This window comes from Meleagris gallopavo, chromosome 16 (genome assembly GCF_905368555.1).
Source record: "Meleagris gallopavo chromosome 16, MGAL_WU_HG_1.1, whole genome shotgun sequence".
NCBI classification, from domain to species: Eukaryota; Metazoa; Chordata; class Aves; order Galliformes; family Phasianidae; genus Meleagris; species Meleagris gallopavo.
In genome coordinates this window covers 4,314,388-4,334,080 of record NC_139419.1, presented here as the reverse complement: position 1 = coordinate 4,334,080, position 19,693 = coordinate 4,314,388, and the positions used below count along the sequence as shown (strand labels likewise).

Here is a 19,693-nt window from a genome sequence, read left to right as displayed (position 1 = left end):
GTCAAACGAAGCTCAGCTCAGTCTTCACATCCAGACCATCACAGCTCCAGGTCTTTATCTGCCAACTTTAAGCAGCACAGTTAAGATGAACTCCTCCTGTTCTGAGGCCATAAAATACCAGGCCAGGATTTCTATGCTCTCTGAGATCATTTCTACAAAATCCCCTTTTGAATCACTCTTAATGGGCACCAAAACACAAAGGATCTGTTTTTCTTTTTTTTATTATTATTATTATTTCTAGCAGACAATTTACATAAAATTCCCCTTTTAAGTTAGTGATTCACAACTTCCTGCAATAAACTACTTAAGGAGCAGCTTTGGTAAAGAATGGAATGAAACAACCAACCAACCAAAAAAAAAATAATAATAAAAAAAAAAAGAACAATCACAGCTGATTTTGAAACCAACACAATTCACCAAATTTAGATTCAAAAGAAAATCTGCCAAGCTGTTCTTTCTCAGTGTTTCCAAGTATTCCACCTTTCTCCTCCCTCCTCAGGTTTGTGCAGACGTGGGAGCTGCGTTCTGTCAAGCAGTTTGTCCTGCTAGATGCTGGAAATCCATCTTTACATGATTCGTAGACCTTGAATAGAGGACTCTAAGGTCTTGGAAGAGAGAAAATCGTAATCACAACGTGCTGAGTATGCAGTGTTAAATAACCTGCTGTAAAGGCTGATGGTAAGAAGAAAGGAGCAATACACAAGGCTTGAGATTACTCTTATTCAAGAGCCAGATAGCACTATAAGCATTCATTTCCAACTCACACATGTGGACCAACAGTTCCACCCCCTCCCTGCTGAAAGAGCATTACAACAGTTCACGCATGACCTCGGTTTCTCATTTGGCCTCTAACCCCATCAAAGCATTCTGGCATGATATAATGTAAATAATGATTGTCCTAAAAGCCAGTATTGGAGGTTTTCAATACAGTGCTTATTGTATTTTTTAATTGTTTGAGGTAACTATCTAATACCCTGATAAGTTAATTAAGAGATGGCAGGAGCATATTCTGCAGAAAGACAGTGAGCAGAGTCCAAAGGGATGGGAACCAGGAGAGACACTGAGCCTTGTCATATTAAAAACTGCCCTACAGCCCAACCGTGGCTAAGCACAGGTTGGAGAAGCAAAGAACTAGTGGGATTACTGCAGGTACAGCAAGCAATTTCATTAAAAAAAGAAGTCTGGATCAGTACCATCTGCTAGGCAAAACATCTTTGCATTTAAGCTGGATCCTGGCTCTGCCTCGCTCATGGAGTTCACTAATGCTCCTGGTATTCCAGTCTGGATTTCCTATTACCTGCTAGCAAAGCTCAAATTAGGGCTGCGCCCCAGAAACTGATGCTAGAGATTGAAAAAGTAATCACTGCAAGCAGTTCACACAAACACAGCAGTAAAAGCATACCTTGAAGTCCCAGATGGTCATCGCTCCATCAATGCCAGTGGTGCAGAACTTGCGACAGTCCCGTTTGTCTATCTCATAAATAGACACCTGGCTGAAAGCAGAGAGTGAGGGCTGTAAGGCAGACACCCATCACAGAGAGCCAAAAAGTTTGGGCTGAAATCAACTCCTACTCTTCCAAAGGGAGACATAAGTATAGCAGAGCTTATGCTAGATTTTTGGCATGGTGCTTCAGGAAAATAAGCAGAGAGAGGATGCTGAAAGTCCTTATCAGTCAATGGCTGCAGACTAAACATTTTCCTCGGATAAAGACAATTTGCTTCAGGAATGTTAGCATCTTTTAGGCTCACACACTTTTAAAATATAAGAATATTTTACTCAATTAGCTTGAATCAATCCTCTTCGATGAATAAATTAATAGAGAAATAACATCAGAAATAAGAAGCTGATACGTGAGTTCCTGTTCCAGGTGAATTCTCCTAACTGCGTTTTGCAGTACTGCCAACCTCTTGTGAATTCTTTACATATTTGATAAGATAAACTGCATTCAAGTTACAGAACACATTAAACACGAGCTAACAGGAATAGCATGCATGCAATGTTAATAACTAACTTTACCAGCTTCCACAATTCCCAGAAACACAGAGGTGTTAGTGAAAGGCTGGAATGGATACGGGATACCAGCTACAACCATCTGGCATGGCAAATGTGAGCCCTCCCAGGTTTGTGGTACATCCTGTGAAACCAAAGCGATGAGGAGCACTCCTTGCCCTCACTTTGACAGCCAAGACACTCACGTTATACTGTTTTGGTGCAGAGTCTCCAGGGTAGTGTTACGATCTTCTGTAGTGGCTCTTTTATCCATATTTCGGAAGCGCTCCATAGCAGAAATATTGCGCTGGATGCTCTGTTTTGGAATGTCCAGTTTCGAAACGAAGGTCAGCAAGCCACGGTCATCACAGTTAAAAAGCATGGGGCAGCAATCATGGCCCTGCAACCACACACCGTGAGAGCATGTGAAGACCCAGAGTTTCTCTTGTTCTGCTGCTGTTAATTGCAGAAATGTAAAGCTCAACACCATGGAAGATCTTGCTTATCGCTAACTTCACAACTCATGGTGTTTTTCTCACTACAACACTCTACAAGGAGAAAATAAAGACACTTACAGCTGCCACCACGCTGTTCTCAGAGACAAATGACACGCTCAGGAGTGGAAGGAATTCTGTTTTCAGCTGCGAAACCCTGAACACAAGAATATTTGTTAAGGACTTCAGTGAAACCTCTCATCTTTGGTTCCAGCAAAAAATAAGAGACAATTCCCAGACAAGCATTACTGGAATAGAATTCAGTGGAGCTCAGCTGTCCCAACGTGACACCACAAGGCTGAAATCTGTAATAATTCCCCCCTCTCCCCCCCCCCTAAAAAAAAAAGATTCAAATTCAAGAGGCTATTATCTGCAGTATAAAACCACTTGATGTTTCAGTCCTCAGCGTCAGCTCTTTAGAAGGAAAAAGTCTGGGTGTTAAATTAGGTCAGTTTTTGTGATTTTTGTAATAAATGAGAAAGGAATTCTAGAACAATCTATACTTAGTGATATCCTTAGCCAGTTACTTACACAGCTAAGGCCATCAGAATCGAAACTCAAAGCTAAGCACAGCAATACCTGGATGATCCACCTGTGCTATCAAAATGCACAGAGTCTCTTCCTTAGGTAGAAAACCATGGAGACTGAGAAGTTCTTAAGATCAAGGAGGAACTGTTAATTAAATACTTTGATGGATTGGAAGCAAGTGATTGTATCCACACTGAAGATGTCTTAAAGAAACTTGAATTGTACACAATACAGAATTGTAAGAATCTACCTACTATGTAGGCCTCAAAGAGACTGCTGTAACATCCAATAAAGTGGAAACAGCAGTCCCAGCTTTCCTCTTGCTGCTGCAAGCACAACACTGCACACACTGCTTCCTTCTAATGTCCAACATGGAATAGTTAACAGAAAGAGCATACTTACATCATATTTTTTGAAGCATCAGCAACTGACACAGTGCTGTCGTGGCTGACCCAGGCTAGGCGGTTACCACTGGCAGAAAAGCTGACACTGTGCACCCATCCACCACTGCCAGCACCCCCAAATTCTGACATCAGCTGCCCAAAAGGCATTTTGGAGCCCCACGGTGTACTGGCAGGCTTCTCATCCACTTCCTTGATGTAAGCAGAAAACACTCTGCAAATAAAAGATTCTACATGAACGAAGACATAAAAAAAACAGCTGGCAGCTGCACATACATTTCACATTGGAAACAACTGGATGCTTTCTAATTCTCCCAAAATAAAATAGAACAGTGTCTTTTAATGGTAATCCACACAGGCTGGGAAGTTTCAGTACACAGAGAGAAAGCAATAGCATGTAATGCAGGTTGCTTTCTCAGAAATGCTTCTTTCTTTTCTAATCTCTCTACTTGTTTCCAGAAGATGGCACAAAAACACACAACGTCCTTACATTTTTTGCTGTGCTGATTTCCCTTTCATCCTTCTGCAGTGCTATTAACTCTCAGAGTCAATTCTCCAGTTAGAGAAAAACCCAGAGCTACCACCCATCATTATGTTCTCAGACAGACTAATAGAAAATCACCCACTTTTTAAGAACGTTCACTTTTTAGCAGGATTTCAAAGAAAGAAAATGGATGTTCAGCTGCCAGCACAGGGCTCTGAACCACCTCAATCTGGCTCCTTATGGGAGGAATGCCTTGAAAACACAAAATACCACAGTGTTTTTATGTTGGTTTATTTTTTTTTTTGGTCCCAGCACTACAATTTTCAAGACATGTTTAAATAGAAAGCCCTCCTCCTTTCATCAGATTCCTTCTGCATGATTCAGACGTGCCACAATATGGTGTTCCCAGCTGTTGCCATGGAAGTTACTAGCACGTCACACACATAGGATTAGAGTCCATTGAACGGGAGAAGCAAGTGAGTGGTGCCATACTACAAGCAGAGAGATGTTTCAGGAAGAAGGAAAAGCAGCAATCAAACATTCGTGGCTGCAGCCAAACTACATGAAATTGTTTTACAGTGAATTGAAGGAAAAGTTGCTTCCCATACCACCACCACCACCCAAAATTTTACTTTTAATCTTCTAAGTGTGGAATATGGACTTCAAAAGTGTCTATGTTCAGTTTATTCAAATAAAGCTGTTCATCTGGAATGAGAAGGGTTTAACTGTAGCTATATTAGGTACAGATTTTCAGAGAATTAAGTAAGAATTTATGCTCAGCTCTATCAGTTTAAATATAATTTAACGATAATCCTTCCAGAAACTTAATATTATAGAGCCACCAGAAAGGATGGTTCTCTTAATGTATGGAAATAGGACAAGATGTTTAAAGCAGCAGCCTTTGACACAAGGCAGAAAAAATCATTCCTAAGTAGTAAGAGACCTTGAAGAGAACTGTTGGCAAAAAAAAATCTTTTCACTTATTGAAGTCTCCCTCTCAGAACCACCTCAGCTTGAAGGTCCCAGCCTTCAAAGAACATTGGGAAATGACTTTCATTCCCATAGCAACATTGTTCCAGCAAGAATATGCAATTATCACCCATGCTGTTAGCTCTCTATATAATATACAAGTATGTATTTCTAAAGACAAATGTAAGAGGAGCTCATCTAGGGCCAGCCTCCAAAAAACTGAGTAAAAAAAAATGAATATCAACCTGGAGTCTCTTCTGCCCTCCGTTTTTTCCCAAAGTGCCACTCAGCTGCTTATTAGCTGGCAGCGTATCCAGCAGATCCATTTCCTAGTCTTTTCCAGAACCACCTATCAGAACACATGCATACTTCAGCCCACATATGTTTCTTATCTTTAACTGTAATGTAATTGCATGTTCGCTAGAAGTGGAATTCTGGAGATCTTTAGTCATCATCGAGCAAAGACTATACTCTTCCTGAGCAAAGCCTGGAGACAAAAGAGCTGAAGTCCAAATTACAAGACATACATAGATCAGCTGACATAACATCACAGTCCCAAGATGCTTTATGAACACATATGAAAAAGTTCCCACATGTGAACAGCAGCTGCTTCTAGAGGATGAATGAGTACTTTACGCCACACTATTTTGGGAAAGGAAGTGAACACTTACAGTTTGTCTAATTAAAACTGGAGATAAGGCAGGAAAGGGAGACAACTCTCCTCCTCTTACCCAGCTGCCATTTAACATCTCTGCTTACATAAAAAGGTAACAAAGGACTGACTTCAGATGCACGTCTTTTATTCCGAAACAAGGAATGCCACAGTCAGCCCCACCTCCCTCTCCCACTCCTTCTTAGCTATTCTTAGTATACATTTTGAAGCTTCAAAATTGCCCTATTACATAAAGAAATTAAATAAATAAGCTTTCATTATTATTCAAGGAACGAGTGATTAAGTAAAATATGAACTGAAGTCAACCCCTCTGCGTACAGCTCCCCATGCAAGCTTCAGTGCAGTGACTCCAATAAGTCAGCACAAAGCAACCTGCAGAACCCACCCCTGTGTACCTTCACAACCCCATCCACCTCAAATGTCAGTCTGCTCTGCAGAAATGGTGCTTAGTTGCACTGAGTTTCAGGTGCATCAGTTCCCTGACTTAGCTTACCACATGCATGAGTGGTGAGGCTGGCACTGGCAAAGTGAACAAGTGACTCAGAGAAAGGTGGACACCTCCTCTGCAAGCTGCAGCACAAGCATATTGCTTTTTAAACTCTAATGAGCAATGGTACATTTCTACCAGATAGCAGCTGTAAATCTAATTTCAGACTAAAAGCCCAGTACTCATTACACCTGTAATAGCAGTACTTCTATGCTATGCTAATAAAGAAACTCACCAGCTCATTAAACTCAGTTGTATCCCCCAAGAGATAAATGTTAGTAGCCCAAGGCATTCATGCAGCAGCACCAAAGTCAATGTCTCTTGAGCTGGGTATTTTACTTTGGTAACAACATCATTATGTGATGAGCTGCCTTCTATTTCGATAGCAAATGCACAGTCATCATGCTTGTGCTTCTCACTTGAACCAGTGAGCCAAACTCATTCAGAGATGCTTTATTTTCTCCCACCTGCACTTGAAGTCACAGGATCCAGCAGCCAGCAGAACATTGTTGGGGTGCCAGTCCAGGCTGAGGACAGTGGAACGAATGGGCTTTTTAATGTGCTTGCTCACCCACCTACGTTAAAAAAGATGAGATTTTTATGTAAATATTTTACCCACTCCTCAAAACCCAAGAAATACTCCTCAAAAGCATCACCTCTTATCAATGACTAAACACAAGCTTTGCTAGAAAACTCACATTATGCCCAAGCCTTGCATATTTGATGTACTGTCTATGAACTTTATGTGGTTATCTTAACTGAAGTTTTAAATACTACAAACAAAGTCACATTAAACATGCAACTTTTCCTCTGAATCTAATTCATCTTCTAATTTATGTTTATAATACATCAGACTGAATTCCTTCACATGAATTTTGCACAGTAATTGCTTGGTTCCTTCCACCTTGTGAACAAGAACTCAGTTTTGACCCGGTGTTGAGCTAAGATTATTGTGTTACATCACTGAATACACTTCCTCTCCTGCTTCTTCCAACTTTTCTAGTGTACAACAGCTATAAAATCCAACACATGAACGGGTGAACTGCCAACGATAAGGCCAGTGTCTGCACCTCAATTATCTGAAGTACAGTAAAAAGTGGTCCTATTAATGAATGCATTAACACTAACTTAAACCTGTCTCAGCAGACTGAATTTGTCTGAACTGTTTACAAGGTAGTGGGGAAATCTGTTATTCACTGGATGGCTTTTGGGATGATGGTGGTTTTTCTTTGAATTTACTTCCATCAGCAGTTCTAAGGATCACATTAAATTATTTGTCTTCAGCACAGGAGAATTTTGATTCTTCTACAGACAAGTGAGGCAGAGAAAACATTAATAACTGAATATACTGGAAAGCAAAAAAGTCCCAAACAGTCTTTAAAGTGAATTTTGCAGATGGTCTCTTTGTTTAGCACCTCCACATGGACGTGTATACAGAATGGTGGGAACAGACACCTGTGTTTTCACAAATGTTTATGCAACCCAAACTAATGGATATCTAACACTCTGATTTCACCTACAGGTGATATGGTAAAATGTACATACAGCTACAAACGTAGATCTCTTAAAGATCAGAAGCTCCAACTTTCCAAAGATAATATCAGTGGTAGAAATATTTGTGATATTGCTGTCTGAGATCTATGAACTGTGATGAGAATAAATGACAGCATACAGAACAGGTAAATGACAAGCTTGAACATCTGCTATTGGACACCCTGGAGATATCTGACAGATTTGAATTTTTTATTGACAAGAAATGATCCAGTACAGAAGATGCAAGACCAAGTTCTTTATTCAGTCAGGAAGGAGCGTGGGGCAGGAGGAAACAAGTGCTAAAGAGATGTCTGCTCTGCAGAAATTCTTGTGCTTTTAGAAGAGCAACTTCAGTTTATGGCAGTCAATGAGGATACACCTATGTCAACACATATAACCTGAAAACAGGCTAAGTCAAAGGCCTTTAGGTGCTACACTACAGTAAAGAGGTAAAAGAAAGAACCTTTTCCCTCAAATGTAGAATTCCTTGAAAGAACTGTTGAAGCTTATTCCTCTTTATTGCCAGAAGATTTTAGAATTAGTAAAATAGTGTAGTTATGCTGGGTGTAGAAATGCTAAGTCATGGATTGAAGCAGTGATTGAGCACCTGGTGGGAAGGCAGGGCCAACTCAGGGGAGCTCAGGTGTGTGCAATGCATCTGAGTGGCTGGAAGGGTAGAGCCAGGATCCACTCCTACCCAGACCTCATTTAAGGGCTGGCAGTGAAAGCAAGGGGATCCTGCTGGAGATTTCTTCTTGCTAGAGGCCTTCCAAAGGTAAGCAAATTTTCTTCCTTTGTTTTTGTGGCTACTGCGTTTGGGCTTGACTTCATTAGCCAGGGCCAAAGACTTTGCCATTCCGCTATGATTGCTGTACTTTCCATCACATTAAGTGTTACAAATAGTAACTTAGTTACTGCCACTAAACTCCAGGCTTTGGCTTCCCTATGCAGCCCTTACAGTACAAACGAAAATCAAACAGCTCACCAGTCATTTTCAGATTCAAAGTAGCACACAGATATAAGCCGAGCTCCGCTTCCTACAGCAAATTTATTCTCCAAGGGAGACCATTTCACAAAGGTGGCTGCACGGTTAATTCGCAGGATCACAAGTGTTGGTTTCCACACACCATCCTTCTGACTCCACACGTAGGCGTTGCGGTCTGCGCCGCACGTTACAATGCGATCACTTTTGGGAGCCCAGTCAATGCCTGCAATTCAGACTTCACGTTAATAATATTTCCCATATGCTTTACAGTAATTCAAAACAGTCTCACAGCCTTCTTTCCCCCAGAGACAGTTATTAGTCTTACGTTGGCATTCCCCTTGCTCCCTTATTCTCCAGGCGCTGTTTTAAACTGTTATGGATATCAGTTCTTCCATCCAACCTTCACCAAAATTGTAGATCCCAGATTTTGAGATTGAGAACAGAGAATCTGCTCACTGAGCAAGCTAGCTCAACAGCTCGCCAGCAGGTGGAGCTCTGCAGGCTGGCTAAAACCCAGCCACAAACCACTGACTTTTGCCCAAGGCTCATCACGGACAGCTGAAACCCAGCAACACTGAAGCCATGCACAAACATCTAACATCTGTTTGATCTAAATGTTTAGCTAACAAGATGTTGAGATTTTTTTTCAGTTAGCAGGTATTGATCCTTATGTCCCATTACAAACCTCAGGCTTGTTCCATGCTTATTTAAGCTGTGCCATGAGAAAGTCTATCAAGCAAAAGCAGAACTTAAAAAACCATAGAATGCAACAAATCAAAACCTTTGATAAGTTTGCCATTGCTTCTTTCCTTTTCCTATGTGAAGGAGGATGCTCTCTACTGGAAATGCTCCTGGCAACATCATTTTTCATCCTTTCTTTAGAATTCTTCTTTGAGATGCAGAGTGCAGTCCTTAACTCTCCTGCCACAAAACTGTACTTCAACTATTTTCCTTGTGTTCTGTATTAAAAACATCCCTTAAGTGCACAAACTGAAAAAAGGATTAGGGATTATCTGCACTAACTTGTATCACTTTGTTCATGTATGATCTGTTTCAAAATAGGGTTACGTTAAGAAGTTCAATTTTGAAGTGGCTGGTAATCTGAAACCAGAGTTACATGAGTCAATCTTGCACTGCCTTTGAAAGGCAGGTCACTGTGCCCTTTTTTACTGTCTCTGCCATTCCCACATCTCTCTTGCATTAGCACCAGCATTCTGATTCTGAACTTGCCTTAGATCTTTATTCACTTCTCTTGTGAAGTTAGTTTTCTGCTAATCTTCAAGACACAAGAAGGCAACACAAAGAACCTCGTCCCTTATGATCAGAATTTAGAGTGGCAGCAACCTCCTGATAGCAACAAGTGGTTTGATAAGTCTATCTCCTGTGTATAACCACAATTTAGGTCCACTCTGTAAGACAACTGCAGCATTTAGTATTCCAAAGGTATCAGCTATGCAGCACAAGCTCTTTTGCCAAGTTATGAATATTTGGCTTCTCTCTAACATCAATAGGTAAAAAGTAGAATGTAGAGAAAAGCCTCTGGTGGGGTGGTTCATCACTTGTAAATTCAACCCAAATGATTCCTCACAAAAGACCAAGTACAGTTGTGGTCTGAATGTAAAAAGCAGATCAACTGAATAAAGTTCCTGCAAAATGCTGTTAGGCAGACAGTTCTGCCATTAGTGAGCTGAGGACAGAATTTTGCTGTTTTGGGGCAAGCTCTTTGATTAATTACTTCCTTAGAGGATAAAGTCCTTATCAAAGTACCACGTGCACAAAGAAGACTACAGTAGGACAATTTCATTTTTAAAACTAACACCTTTTGACTTGTGGAAGCTCTTACATTTTTGTGAAATGTAAATTGTGCTCACTGGCTATCTGCCCTAAGTTCAAGGCTGATCACTTCAAATGCAACTGTACCTCAGAACTGTCCTTTCCTTGTGTATGGGAACTATTGAGTCATGGCACTGATTGAGCACCAGGGGAAAGGACCTGGTCAGCTCTGGGAGCACAAGTGAAGGCCTTTCAGCATGTGATAGGAAAGGGTGGAGCCTGGCTGCACCTCTCTTAGATTTCATTTAAGGGCTGACTGCCATGGGGGAAGGATCTCTGGTTGGAGATCCCTCCCCTGAGGACTTTTCCTTGAGCTGAGATCTTCAGAGACAGGTGAGCACCTTTTGTTTTCCTTTGTATCATCATAATGGTGCTAGTCCATTTGTTGTTATATTCCTGTATCACCCTTCCACTGCTTTGATCTTTTGGATTGTAGCATCTTGTAAGACCAAATTACAGCCAGCAGTGAAGAAATGTTAAAATATCAAGAATCCAATCTTCTCCTGAAGGTGGCCAAAGTTAAGTTTTTGGTGTCTTGCTTTTCACTTTGCAGTCAAGTCAGCTCTTTTCCTCCTGCATCTGGCTTCAAAGAACTGCTCTTTCTGCTCACTGAGGATGCTACACAAATACTTCTCTGCATTAGCACTGAGAATGGGAAGGACTGTTTCCATCAGCATCTGTGGCAACTTAAAACACAAACTTAAAGCCAGAGTACTGTAGCAAAGGGAAAAGAGAAATGTATTGATACAAACTTGGTTAAATGAGTCCCTAAAAAAAAAAATTATTTACTGCTGTCAGAAACCATGAACCAGCAGTTCACCGCACGCAGGCCAGGAAAATGCTACAAAGTTCTCCATAAAGTGGGAATACCAACACATAAAGAGATGTATTTACTGCAGATTTCTTGTTCAGAAGGGTGCGGGAAAAATTGCTGTTTGGCACAGCATACTCTTCACTTACCTGTAATGTGCCCATTGTGTTCCTTTAGCTCGTGAGCTTTTACCCACTGGCTCCCATTCTTCTTGTAGATGTGGACTTCATGATTATTAGGGCTAATGGCAATTTCTTGAAGAAGAAAAGAAACAATCCATTAGTCCAGAAAGCTGCTTTAATACCCTTTTACTTGGGAAAACTTCCCAGACTAAAGCTTGTAATGCTCTGAAAATTAAGAGTACATAGGTTTTGTAAACCAAGAGCTGACGTCCCTGCTGGATAGTATAAAAAACTGACAGTCATAACATGACTGAGTACACTGAACAGAAAGACAGCATATTTGCAACATAACAATCCAGCTGCAGTAGAAGACTATATATATAAAAAAAAGGCTGGGCTTGGGGCAGGGGAATAAAAGGTTAAAGAGCATGAGACAGGTCATGTTCTGATGAGGTACAGACCAAGAGGCAAAACTTTCAGGGACCCCACTAAGACTGGATTTGCTTAAATGTCAAATTTTCAATAAAGGGTCTCAAAAAAAAAAAAATCCAAACCAGTCTTAGGATTGCAGCATGCTTTTTGGATTGTAAGTGTAGTGTGTGTATTTGACCACATCCTCCTTAAACGCGGTCCAGAACACTTCAAGATGAACCAATTGACAGCACAGAGAAAAGAGCAGTTGAAAAAGTAAATGAAAATATTACTTACGAGTACGGTCTCTGTTCCATGCATGGCAGGTGATTGGCTCCAATAAGAACTGGTGTAGAGACATTCCGAGTTGAAGATATTCCTATGTTGGAAAAGTTGGGAGGGAAAAACTGAAAGGTGTAAAAATGACAACAAAACACTTCAAAGTTCAGTGGTTGTTAAAACAAAAATCAGTCTTCAACATCTACAAAGGCTGTTTCAGCTCAGTATGACAATTTATTCAGACAATGACAGATGCTCAGATTACGACCTCTCCCCATGTGCCCCAAGATCTTCGGTAGGTCAATGAATTGAACTGTCCTGCTTACTACAGCTAATTGCAATTGCTCTAAAAGGTGTTTGCTCTTACTTCTTACTGCATCCTCATATGAGGAAACATTGTTATGAAATCTAACACACCTAACACTTTAACTGTGGGATTAGAATACTTAAACAAGAAATTTAGTGACAGTGAATTGATTTGAAATTCTGGTGTGTATTGAGGCTTGCTGCACTACAATTCTTTTTTCCATCTATCAGGAGGCTAAACTGATGTACGCAGATATGTAACTGCAATCTGCTGATGTATTATTTGATAAAACCATTTGTTTGTATCCTAGGGAAAAATCACTAACATCAGTAATTAACTAATTACTAATTCCTTCAAATTAATCCTAACACTTAACTGCTTTATGGATTTCATCCTTGTGAGACTCAAACAGTGAAAGAACAAACTGAATTCTTTGGGTTTGTGAATACTTTTTTTGCAAGGCTAGACATTGAGGTTTTTCTTTCAACTTACTGCTGAATGTTTGCAGGTGATTAAAAGCTCTTTAAAATATCAGATGATATGTGTCCTGTGTTAATCAAAGACAGTATAAATGGATGGCAGGTAGCACTGTAACAACTCAAGGTCACCTGTAATAGCTGAAATGTGCACAGCTCAACACACACCACTTGGATTTATTGATTTCTTCCTCCTTTCATGTATTCCCCTAGTTTTGTAGCAATTTATCCTCGTCTGACAGCAGTATCTGTCTGCCCCTCCACATACCTCGCACAAGCACCATCTCTGTGATGTCACTCCAAGACATCCACACCCATTGCAGCCTGAAATTACAACATAGCCAAGTATGGCCATGTTAGCAGAGGGTGGAGACTTCAGGACAAGGTAGGAATTTGGAAGCAAACAGGAAATGAATGGCGGTCCCACAGAAACTCAGGAGTGAATGAGAGCTGAGTAACCCCTTACAGAGCTGAGCAATTGTAGCAGCCCACTAGTTGAAGTAGTATCTTTACTCAGGACTTTGTGCATGATACAGTACTTCACCAATGCAAATAATTGGACAGATTTTTCTTTAAAAAAAAATCAAGCTGTGTTATTATAAAGAGACATGATTTGCAGTTTCATTAAATGTACTTAACTAGAAACTTTAGCTAAATGAGCTTTAAGTTCAGTTCATAATTTTAACTGCCATAGTTTTCTTAGTTTTTCTAGTAATCTCATGCTAAAGATCAAATAAAGCCACTACGTGCATGCAGCCCTAAGAAAAACAATTACTTATTTTTACTGATGTGAGAACATTGACACAATCCAAGTTACCTTTGACCTTGGACAGCAATGGTTTGAGATTCCATGTGTTAACATAAGCAAAACATGACTACAAATTGCTTTTTCCCAGTCTTGCTTTAGTACATGCCAACAATTCAGTAGCAGTGCATTTCCATATACAGAAAAAGCTGAAGAGCTCTACTACCAACAGGGAATGCTCAGCCTTTTTGCCTCTTTCCAAATAAAATGTAAAACTATCCAATCTCTGCTGCTCAAGGAACACAGCTATCTCTGAACAGTTTCTACTACAGTCCTCATGCTCTCTCCACAGGTTGGCACTCTGTAAAGCACCGCTGTCCCATCCTAACAACTCCTAGATCAAAAATTTTTGCTCACTAACCTACAGGCTGTTCCCAAAGCTTGCATCTGCACGAGAGACATGATGCATTCTTGTCCACTGAGCTTCTCAAGCACCACAGCTGGCAGCAAGCAGCTGTTTTGGGTTTGGTAAAACTCATTAAGAACCAACAGTGGTGACAATCTCAGAAAGCACAAATATTTGTTGTCTGATCACTGCAATATTATTTCCTTTGGGAAGATAAATACTGTTTGTAAGATCTTATTAAGATTTATTCCTTCTCAGAGACCAACTGAATAACTTGATACAACCAATGCATCATAAACCCCTCAGTGTTCTCCTGTCTGCCAACCTCAGCACTTCACAAAGGAAAGGCACTGTTGTGATAACTTACAGAATCACAGAATGGCCAGGGTTGGAAGGGACCTCAAGGATCATGAATCTCCAACCCCCTGTCACGTGCAGGGCCACCAACTTCCACATTTAATACCAGGCTGCCCAGGGCTCCATCCAACCTGGCCTTGAATACCTCCAGGGATGGGGCATCCATAGCATCGCTGGGCAGCTGTTCCAGCACCTCACCAGTTTCTCTGTAAAGAACTTCCCCCTTACATCCAAGCTAAATCTCCCCTCCCTCAACTCAAAACCATTTCCCCTTCTCTTGCAGTTATCAACCCTTTCAAAGAGTTGACTCCCCTCCTGTCTGTAGGCTCCCTTTAGGTACTGAAAGGCTGCAATGAGGTCACCCTGCAGCCTTCTCTTCTCCAGGCTGAACAAGCCCAGCTCCCTCAGCCTGTCTTCACAGGGGAGGTGCTCCAGCCCCCTGATCATCTTCGTGGTCCCCCTCTGGACCCTGTTAGCTCTTCCCTTTGTTTTTCTTTCAAATGCGAACTGTCCTCGAGTTTCAATATATAACTTAAGAGCTGGGTGAATAAAGGACTCCTGCAGGCTCAGCTCGAGCTTTCAGAGCACATCTCCCGCAAACACCCCTGAGCTGCTGTCACCTCTCGAGAAGCACGAGGCCACCCAGGATGAACAGCGAGGAGACGCGTCCGAATCAGAGACAGCGAGTGAGGACGAGAGCCGCCGTTAATCTCTGCCTATCTCCACACCCCGCGGAGCAGCCGGCTGAGCGCCGCCTCCCATCGCTGTCATCTCCTCCGGACCCCCAGCGCTCAGCTCCCGTCGGGGCGGCGGCAGCTCGGCACGAAGCGGGCGGTGCCGGCCGGCCCGCACAGGTGAGCGCTGCCCCGAAGGACGGAGCCGCCCCGCCCGCTGAGCCGAGCGCAGGGCCGGGCGAGGGGCCCGCAGGCCGCGGTCGAGGGCCGGGGAGCCGCCATCCCCTCAGCACCTGGGCCTGCGGGCGAACGGCCGCTCCTCGGGGCCGGGACTCACCTGAGGCGGCGGGGGCGGAGCGGGGCTCGCGGACTCTGGGCAGTCGACGCGACTCCGCTCCGGGCGGCGGCGGCGGAGGGGAGGGGTGGGGGGGGCGGCCCGGCACTGACAAGGGAGCCAGGAAACGCGCACTGCGCCTGCGCGCCGCCCGCCGGCCAGCCTCCCGCCGCGGGTTGCGCGTGCGCCGTGCTGCGGGGGCGGGAGGACGCTCTGCGCCTGCGCGGAGGGAGGGAAGGAGGAATGTGGGGTGCGCGCGCACCGTGCCCGCGCCTCACACAAAGAGGCGGTTGGGCGGGAGGCGCGTGCGCGGTGAGGTGTTGGGATCAGTCACGTGGTGCCGGGGGAGTTGGGAGAGCGGTGTGCGGGGGTTGGTGGGTGTGCGAGGGGAAGCGGTGGAACCTGGCGTGCATCAGGGGCGGCAGGTGGAGATCTCTGCCTGAGAGATCACTGGGGCTGTGGAGGAGCTGTTGCTGAGCCACGCTGACCTTGGGAGGTGTTCAGCTGGGGGCTGTAAGGCAGGGACTGCTGTCTCTTGGCTGGGCGAAGGGCGTTCCTGAGCAGCACTGAGCGCTGCCCCTTCCCTCCTGCTGCATGGGGAGCCTTGCCCTGCTCCCAGTCCCTGTCAGGAGCTCCCTGGGGTCTCGTGCTTTGGCTCCTGTAACACTCGGCTTACAAACCCTACTAGCCGCGAGGCTTTGTGACCTGAAACCAAGTCAGCCACGTATCTCGTAGGGAGATGAGCAGCTCTTACATGCAGCTCTGCTGCTCCTTGCTGTGAATTTAGTTTCTGGTCTGAGAAAAATCCATTTGTAAGGGGAACAAGGTGAGCTGTGTCCAGAATGGCTTTGTTGTGAATGAATTGAGCCAATCTCATCGCCATTTCTGGTAGTGTAACAGCTTGCAGATAAGGATAAGGCAACGTGTGTCATATACCTTGATTTTTAGTAGAACTTCTGATGTTGGCTTGCAGGATTTTCTAATAATAAACTGAAAAACCAGTCTCCGTGATACTGCTCTAGCGGGGTTGCAGATCTAGTTGTGGAAAAATGTACTTGGTATCAGCACTTGTCTAGGGAACTGCCTTCAGTCCATTGCTCATCCGCAGTGAAACAGGCCTTGTAATTGCTGTATTTGAAGATGAGGTCAAGTCTGAGCTTGTATGAATGCACTACCAGAGAACCAGAATGCAGAAAGGGGAACTCTATGGATAAAAGTAACAGGTGTAGTACTGTATGCTTCGTAACTGTGGAGTTGATGGTATTGGTCTTAGGAAAAGCAGCTGTCTGTGCTGCAGGAAAGGATGGAGGGGCTGCTGTGGGCTGTAAGCTGAGTGAGTATCAACATCTTGCTGTTGGAGGGGTGAATGCCATGCAGGTCTGTGTAAGTAAGAAAACTGCTAATAAGGCACAGGCATCCTGCTATGCTGAGCTGTGCTAAAACAGTATGTCCAGTACTGGGCTCCACGTGAGAGAAATTTGTATGATTTAGAGAAAAAAGTAAAAGTAATGATCAGTCTTTGAACACATGACTTCTACAGAGCCAGAGAGAACATAAAGCCACAGACATGGTAAGTCTTCAAATAGATGAAAGGATGCTGCCATGAGGAAAGGGACAATTTGTTCTCTCATGTCCACTGGGGGTAGGGTGAGGAGCCATAAGATAAAGTAACAGCAAGGCAGATCTAGGTTACAGTGAAAAAATTTCCTGTGATTCTTCTGAACCAGTCAAGCAGCGTTAGACTGACTAGGCAAGGTGTGGGCTCTTCTTAGAGGTTTTAAGAATAGATCAGGCAAATATTTCTCACAGTAGGTGAAGTACAGTATAAGATCTTGCATTCAGGAAGGAGACTTTGCTTAATGGGCTCCTAAAGCAGTGTTACTGTGGTTCTGTAGCCCTGAGATACGTAATCGTTGCAGCCCTTATTGGCTTAACGATAAAACTAGTTCAGCTGCACAGATTAAAGATGCTCAACTAGGCCAAGTAACATTACGTAACGGGAATGAAATTGCGTTTAAGCATGGCTTTATGTTTTCGAAATGATTTTCACCAGATGGGGTGAAAGTATCTAAATGAGGAGCTCTGCAGAGCTTTTAAGCATTAAAGGCTAAGGCCTCATCTTCAGCATAGCTTTCCAGAGTATGTTCCACCTTTGTTCCTGTGGTATTGCTGATGCAATTAAACTGTGGTAATCCAGAAAGAATGCCAGTGTTTTTGAGATTAAGGCCTTGCAAGCCAAATCAAAATGATTTTAATAAAAGTAGTTTAGGTCAATATGACCTTAAGATATATCTGGAGGGAAAAAGAAAAAAAGAAGAGCTGGGACATCATTTTCATTCTTTTTTTTTTTTAACAGCGAGGGCATACAGTTGGTAATAGCTACTCAAAAAGTGGGTTGCTATATATACAAACAGGTATTTGCAGATAATAGTGCTTAGTTTGAGAAGCCTTCTAGAAGTGTGTTATTCACCCCAGTACTTGAACACTTAGCAATTTCTGGCACTGAGCATTATATCACATCTGATGCTTAAAAAGGGGGAAAGAAAGGCCATTTTTTCCTAATTGCATTCTCTGCGTTTCTAGAACTACCATTTAGATCACAATTTATCAAGATTGGTTTTCATCAGAAATACCCTTGAATTATGAGGAGTGCTTGCCTTAAGGTCAAATGGAGTCACTGATCGAAATAACTGCAAATTCAGGAATTTTAAGCTTGAAAAGTCAATGTATCCGATTGTCCTGGGTTTCTTTTTTGTTGTTGTTTTGTTGTTTTTTTTTTTTTGCATCTTAATACAATGTGTTTTGTGGCAACTGTTAGAACTTCATATAATTTGTGCATGTGTTTTACTTTGTATACATTTGTGTGTGTATTACTGTTGTAATACAAAATAAGAAGGCAGGCAGACTGCTTGCATATTGATCAGTCTCACTGATGGCTGTCTAGATAATGATAAGCTCGATGCTGACTGCTTTCTCCTTCCTTTGTTGGGAGCCTCCATGCTCAAGCTGGTGGGGCTGGGGCTCCAAGTGCCCACCTTTAGAGCTAAGTGTCCAGTGTGCAATGCTCAGCAGTGCCTGACCTGCTGTTAGCCTGCCTTCCAGAGATTGTATGCTTGGATGCATTTGTTGCAGTTGTCCAAGCAGGACTTGGTGAGTAACAGCAAGGTGATGGTGTTTGGGTGGTGGTAGTGTTTTACGCTAGCTGCTGCAGAAAATCAACTCCTCTAGAAAAGAAATAGTGGCAGTATTTATTGCTTTTTCTTTTTAGATTGACAGTGAAATTCTACACAGGTGTTTTAAACATTGTCTCATTCGAGACATTCCCTAGGAGCCAGCCCTGCTATTTCCTGAGCATGTCTTCCACAACCAGCCTGTGCTCTGCTGCCACAGGAGCTGTGCCCACCTCCCAGGCTGTCAGTTTGCTTCTCCTGTGCTTCTCCATCATCCTGTTGCAGCACCTCCTGACATCAGGTTTGGGCAGCATCCTGGTACACTGTTTTGCTGTCACACTGTGAACAATCTCAATATTTTTTTTTCTATACAATAACCTTTATTAAGACTTTGCATTACAACTATTATCAAGAGGAATTATTTTCAAGAGATAGCCCAGATCCCACCTTCTATCTTAAAGTCCCGGACCTGTCAGTGCAGGTATTTCTCAAGTACTGATGGTGTCTTCTGTCCCTCAAGGTGTACTTGAGAACTGTATTTTCAGTTTCTCAGATCTCATACAGATAGTTCTTTCATCTGCATGTTGTTGCATGCTTTCTGTCCTCTAGTGTCTTTCCTGTGTAGCTATCTTCATTATCTCAAGCCTGTTAGTGCAGTTTTGCTATGTACCATGCCCCCCAGATGAGATAGGCTTTTCCTTAAGAGAGATTCTTCCTGTACAATTTTGGTGCCCTTGAGAAGATGCCCTTATTGATCATCCCTTTTGGAAGCATTAGGATGCTGCCTATTAGCCCTTTCTGTTTTACCATTAGTGAAAATACCCCTGTAGCAACCATTTGCCATTTCAGAACTTATCTCCATGCATAAACAGGTTTGTGGAGTACCTACGTTCAGAACACACCTGTTTTCCTCATCTCTTTTCTGCACCCTTTTCTGCTCTAATAAATTCATGGCAGGTGGCTTCAAACACGAGCTCTCCAAGTTCAGTAGCTGTTCCTCAGCCACTGACATGGAGGAAGAGGATTTTGGCACTTGGGTATCAACCCAGAAGTGAGTCATCTAGTTTGTATATAGTCTTCCTGTACTTGGACAGGCTTTGGTTATCCTCCTGTTCCCGGACCAGCAAATATTTAAGAAGAGAAATGTTTGCACTGGAAAAAAGTGTCTTAGGATATGTCTGATGTGATCCTCCAGCAGATTAACAAGATACAGTTCTGTGATGA

At 42.8% G+C, this 19,693-nt stretch overlaps 2 protein-coding genes across 3 annotated transcripts in view; one reads left to right on the top strand and one right to left on the bottom strand.

The window, feature by feature from the left end:
* Positions 1 to 203: 203 nt before the first annotated feature.
* Positions 204 to 15,456, bottom strand: ARPC1A (actin related protein 2/3 complex subunit 1A). 2 transcript variants are annotated; one of them, XM_085238019.1, is made up of 10 exons: positions 15,303 to 15,456; positions 12,019 to 12,100; positions 11,338 to 11,442; positions 8,545 to 8,767; positions 6,494 to 6,601; positions 3,415 to 3,627; positions 2,566 to 2,641; positions 2,197 to 2,390; positions 1,403 to 1,493; positions 204 to 605 (listed from the first exon to the last, which is right to left on the bottom strand). In XM_085238019.1, exons 2-10 carry the CDS (start codon positions 12,080 to 12,082, stop codon positions 567 to 569), a joined length of 1,113 nt encoding a protein of 370 aa, XP_085094145.1. In that variant the 5' UTR covers positions 12,083 to 12,100; positions 15,303 to 15,456; the 3' UTR covers positions 204 to 566. The 2 variants fall into 2 exon arrangements, with proteins under 2 accessions (XP_085094145.1, XP_010717911.1); XM_010719609.4 differs by lacking the exon at positions 15,303 to 15,456 and having other exon boundaries at positions 204 to 672.
* LOC116217245 (uncharacterized) overlaps positions 15,044 to 19,693 on the top strand; it is a 19,046-nt gene continuing 14,396 nt past the window's right edge. The window contains exon 1 of the mRNA XM_085238022.1: positions 15,044 to 15,145. The gene's annotated coding sequence lies outside the window, so the exon portion shown is untranslated. The remainder of the gene's footprint in view (positions 15,146 to 19,693) is intronic.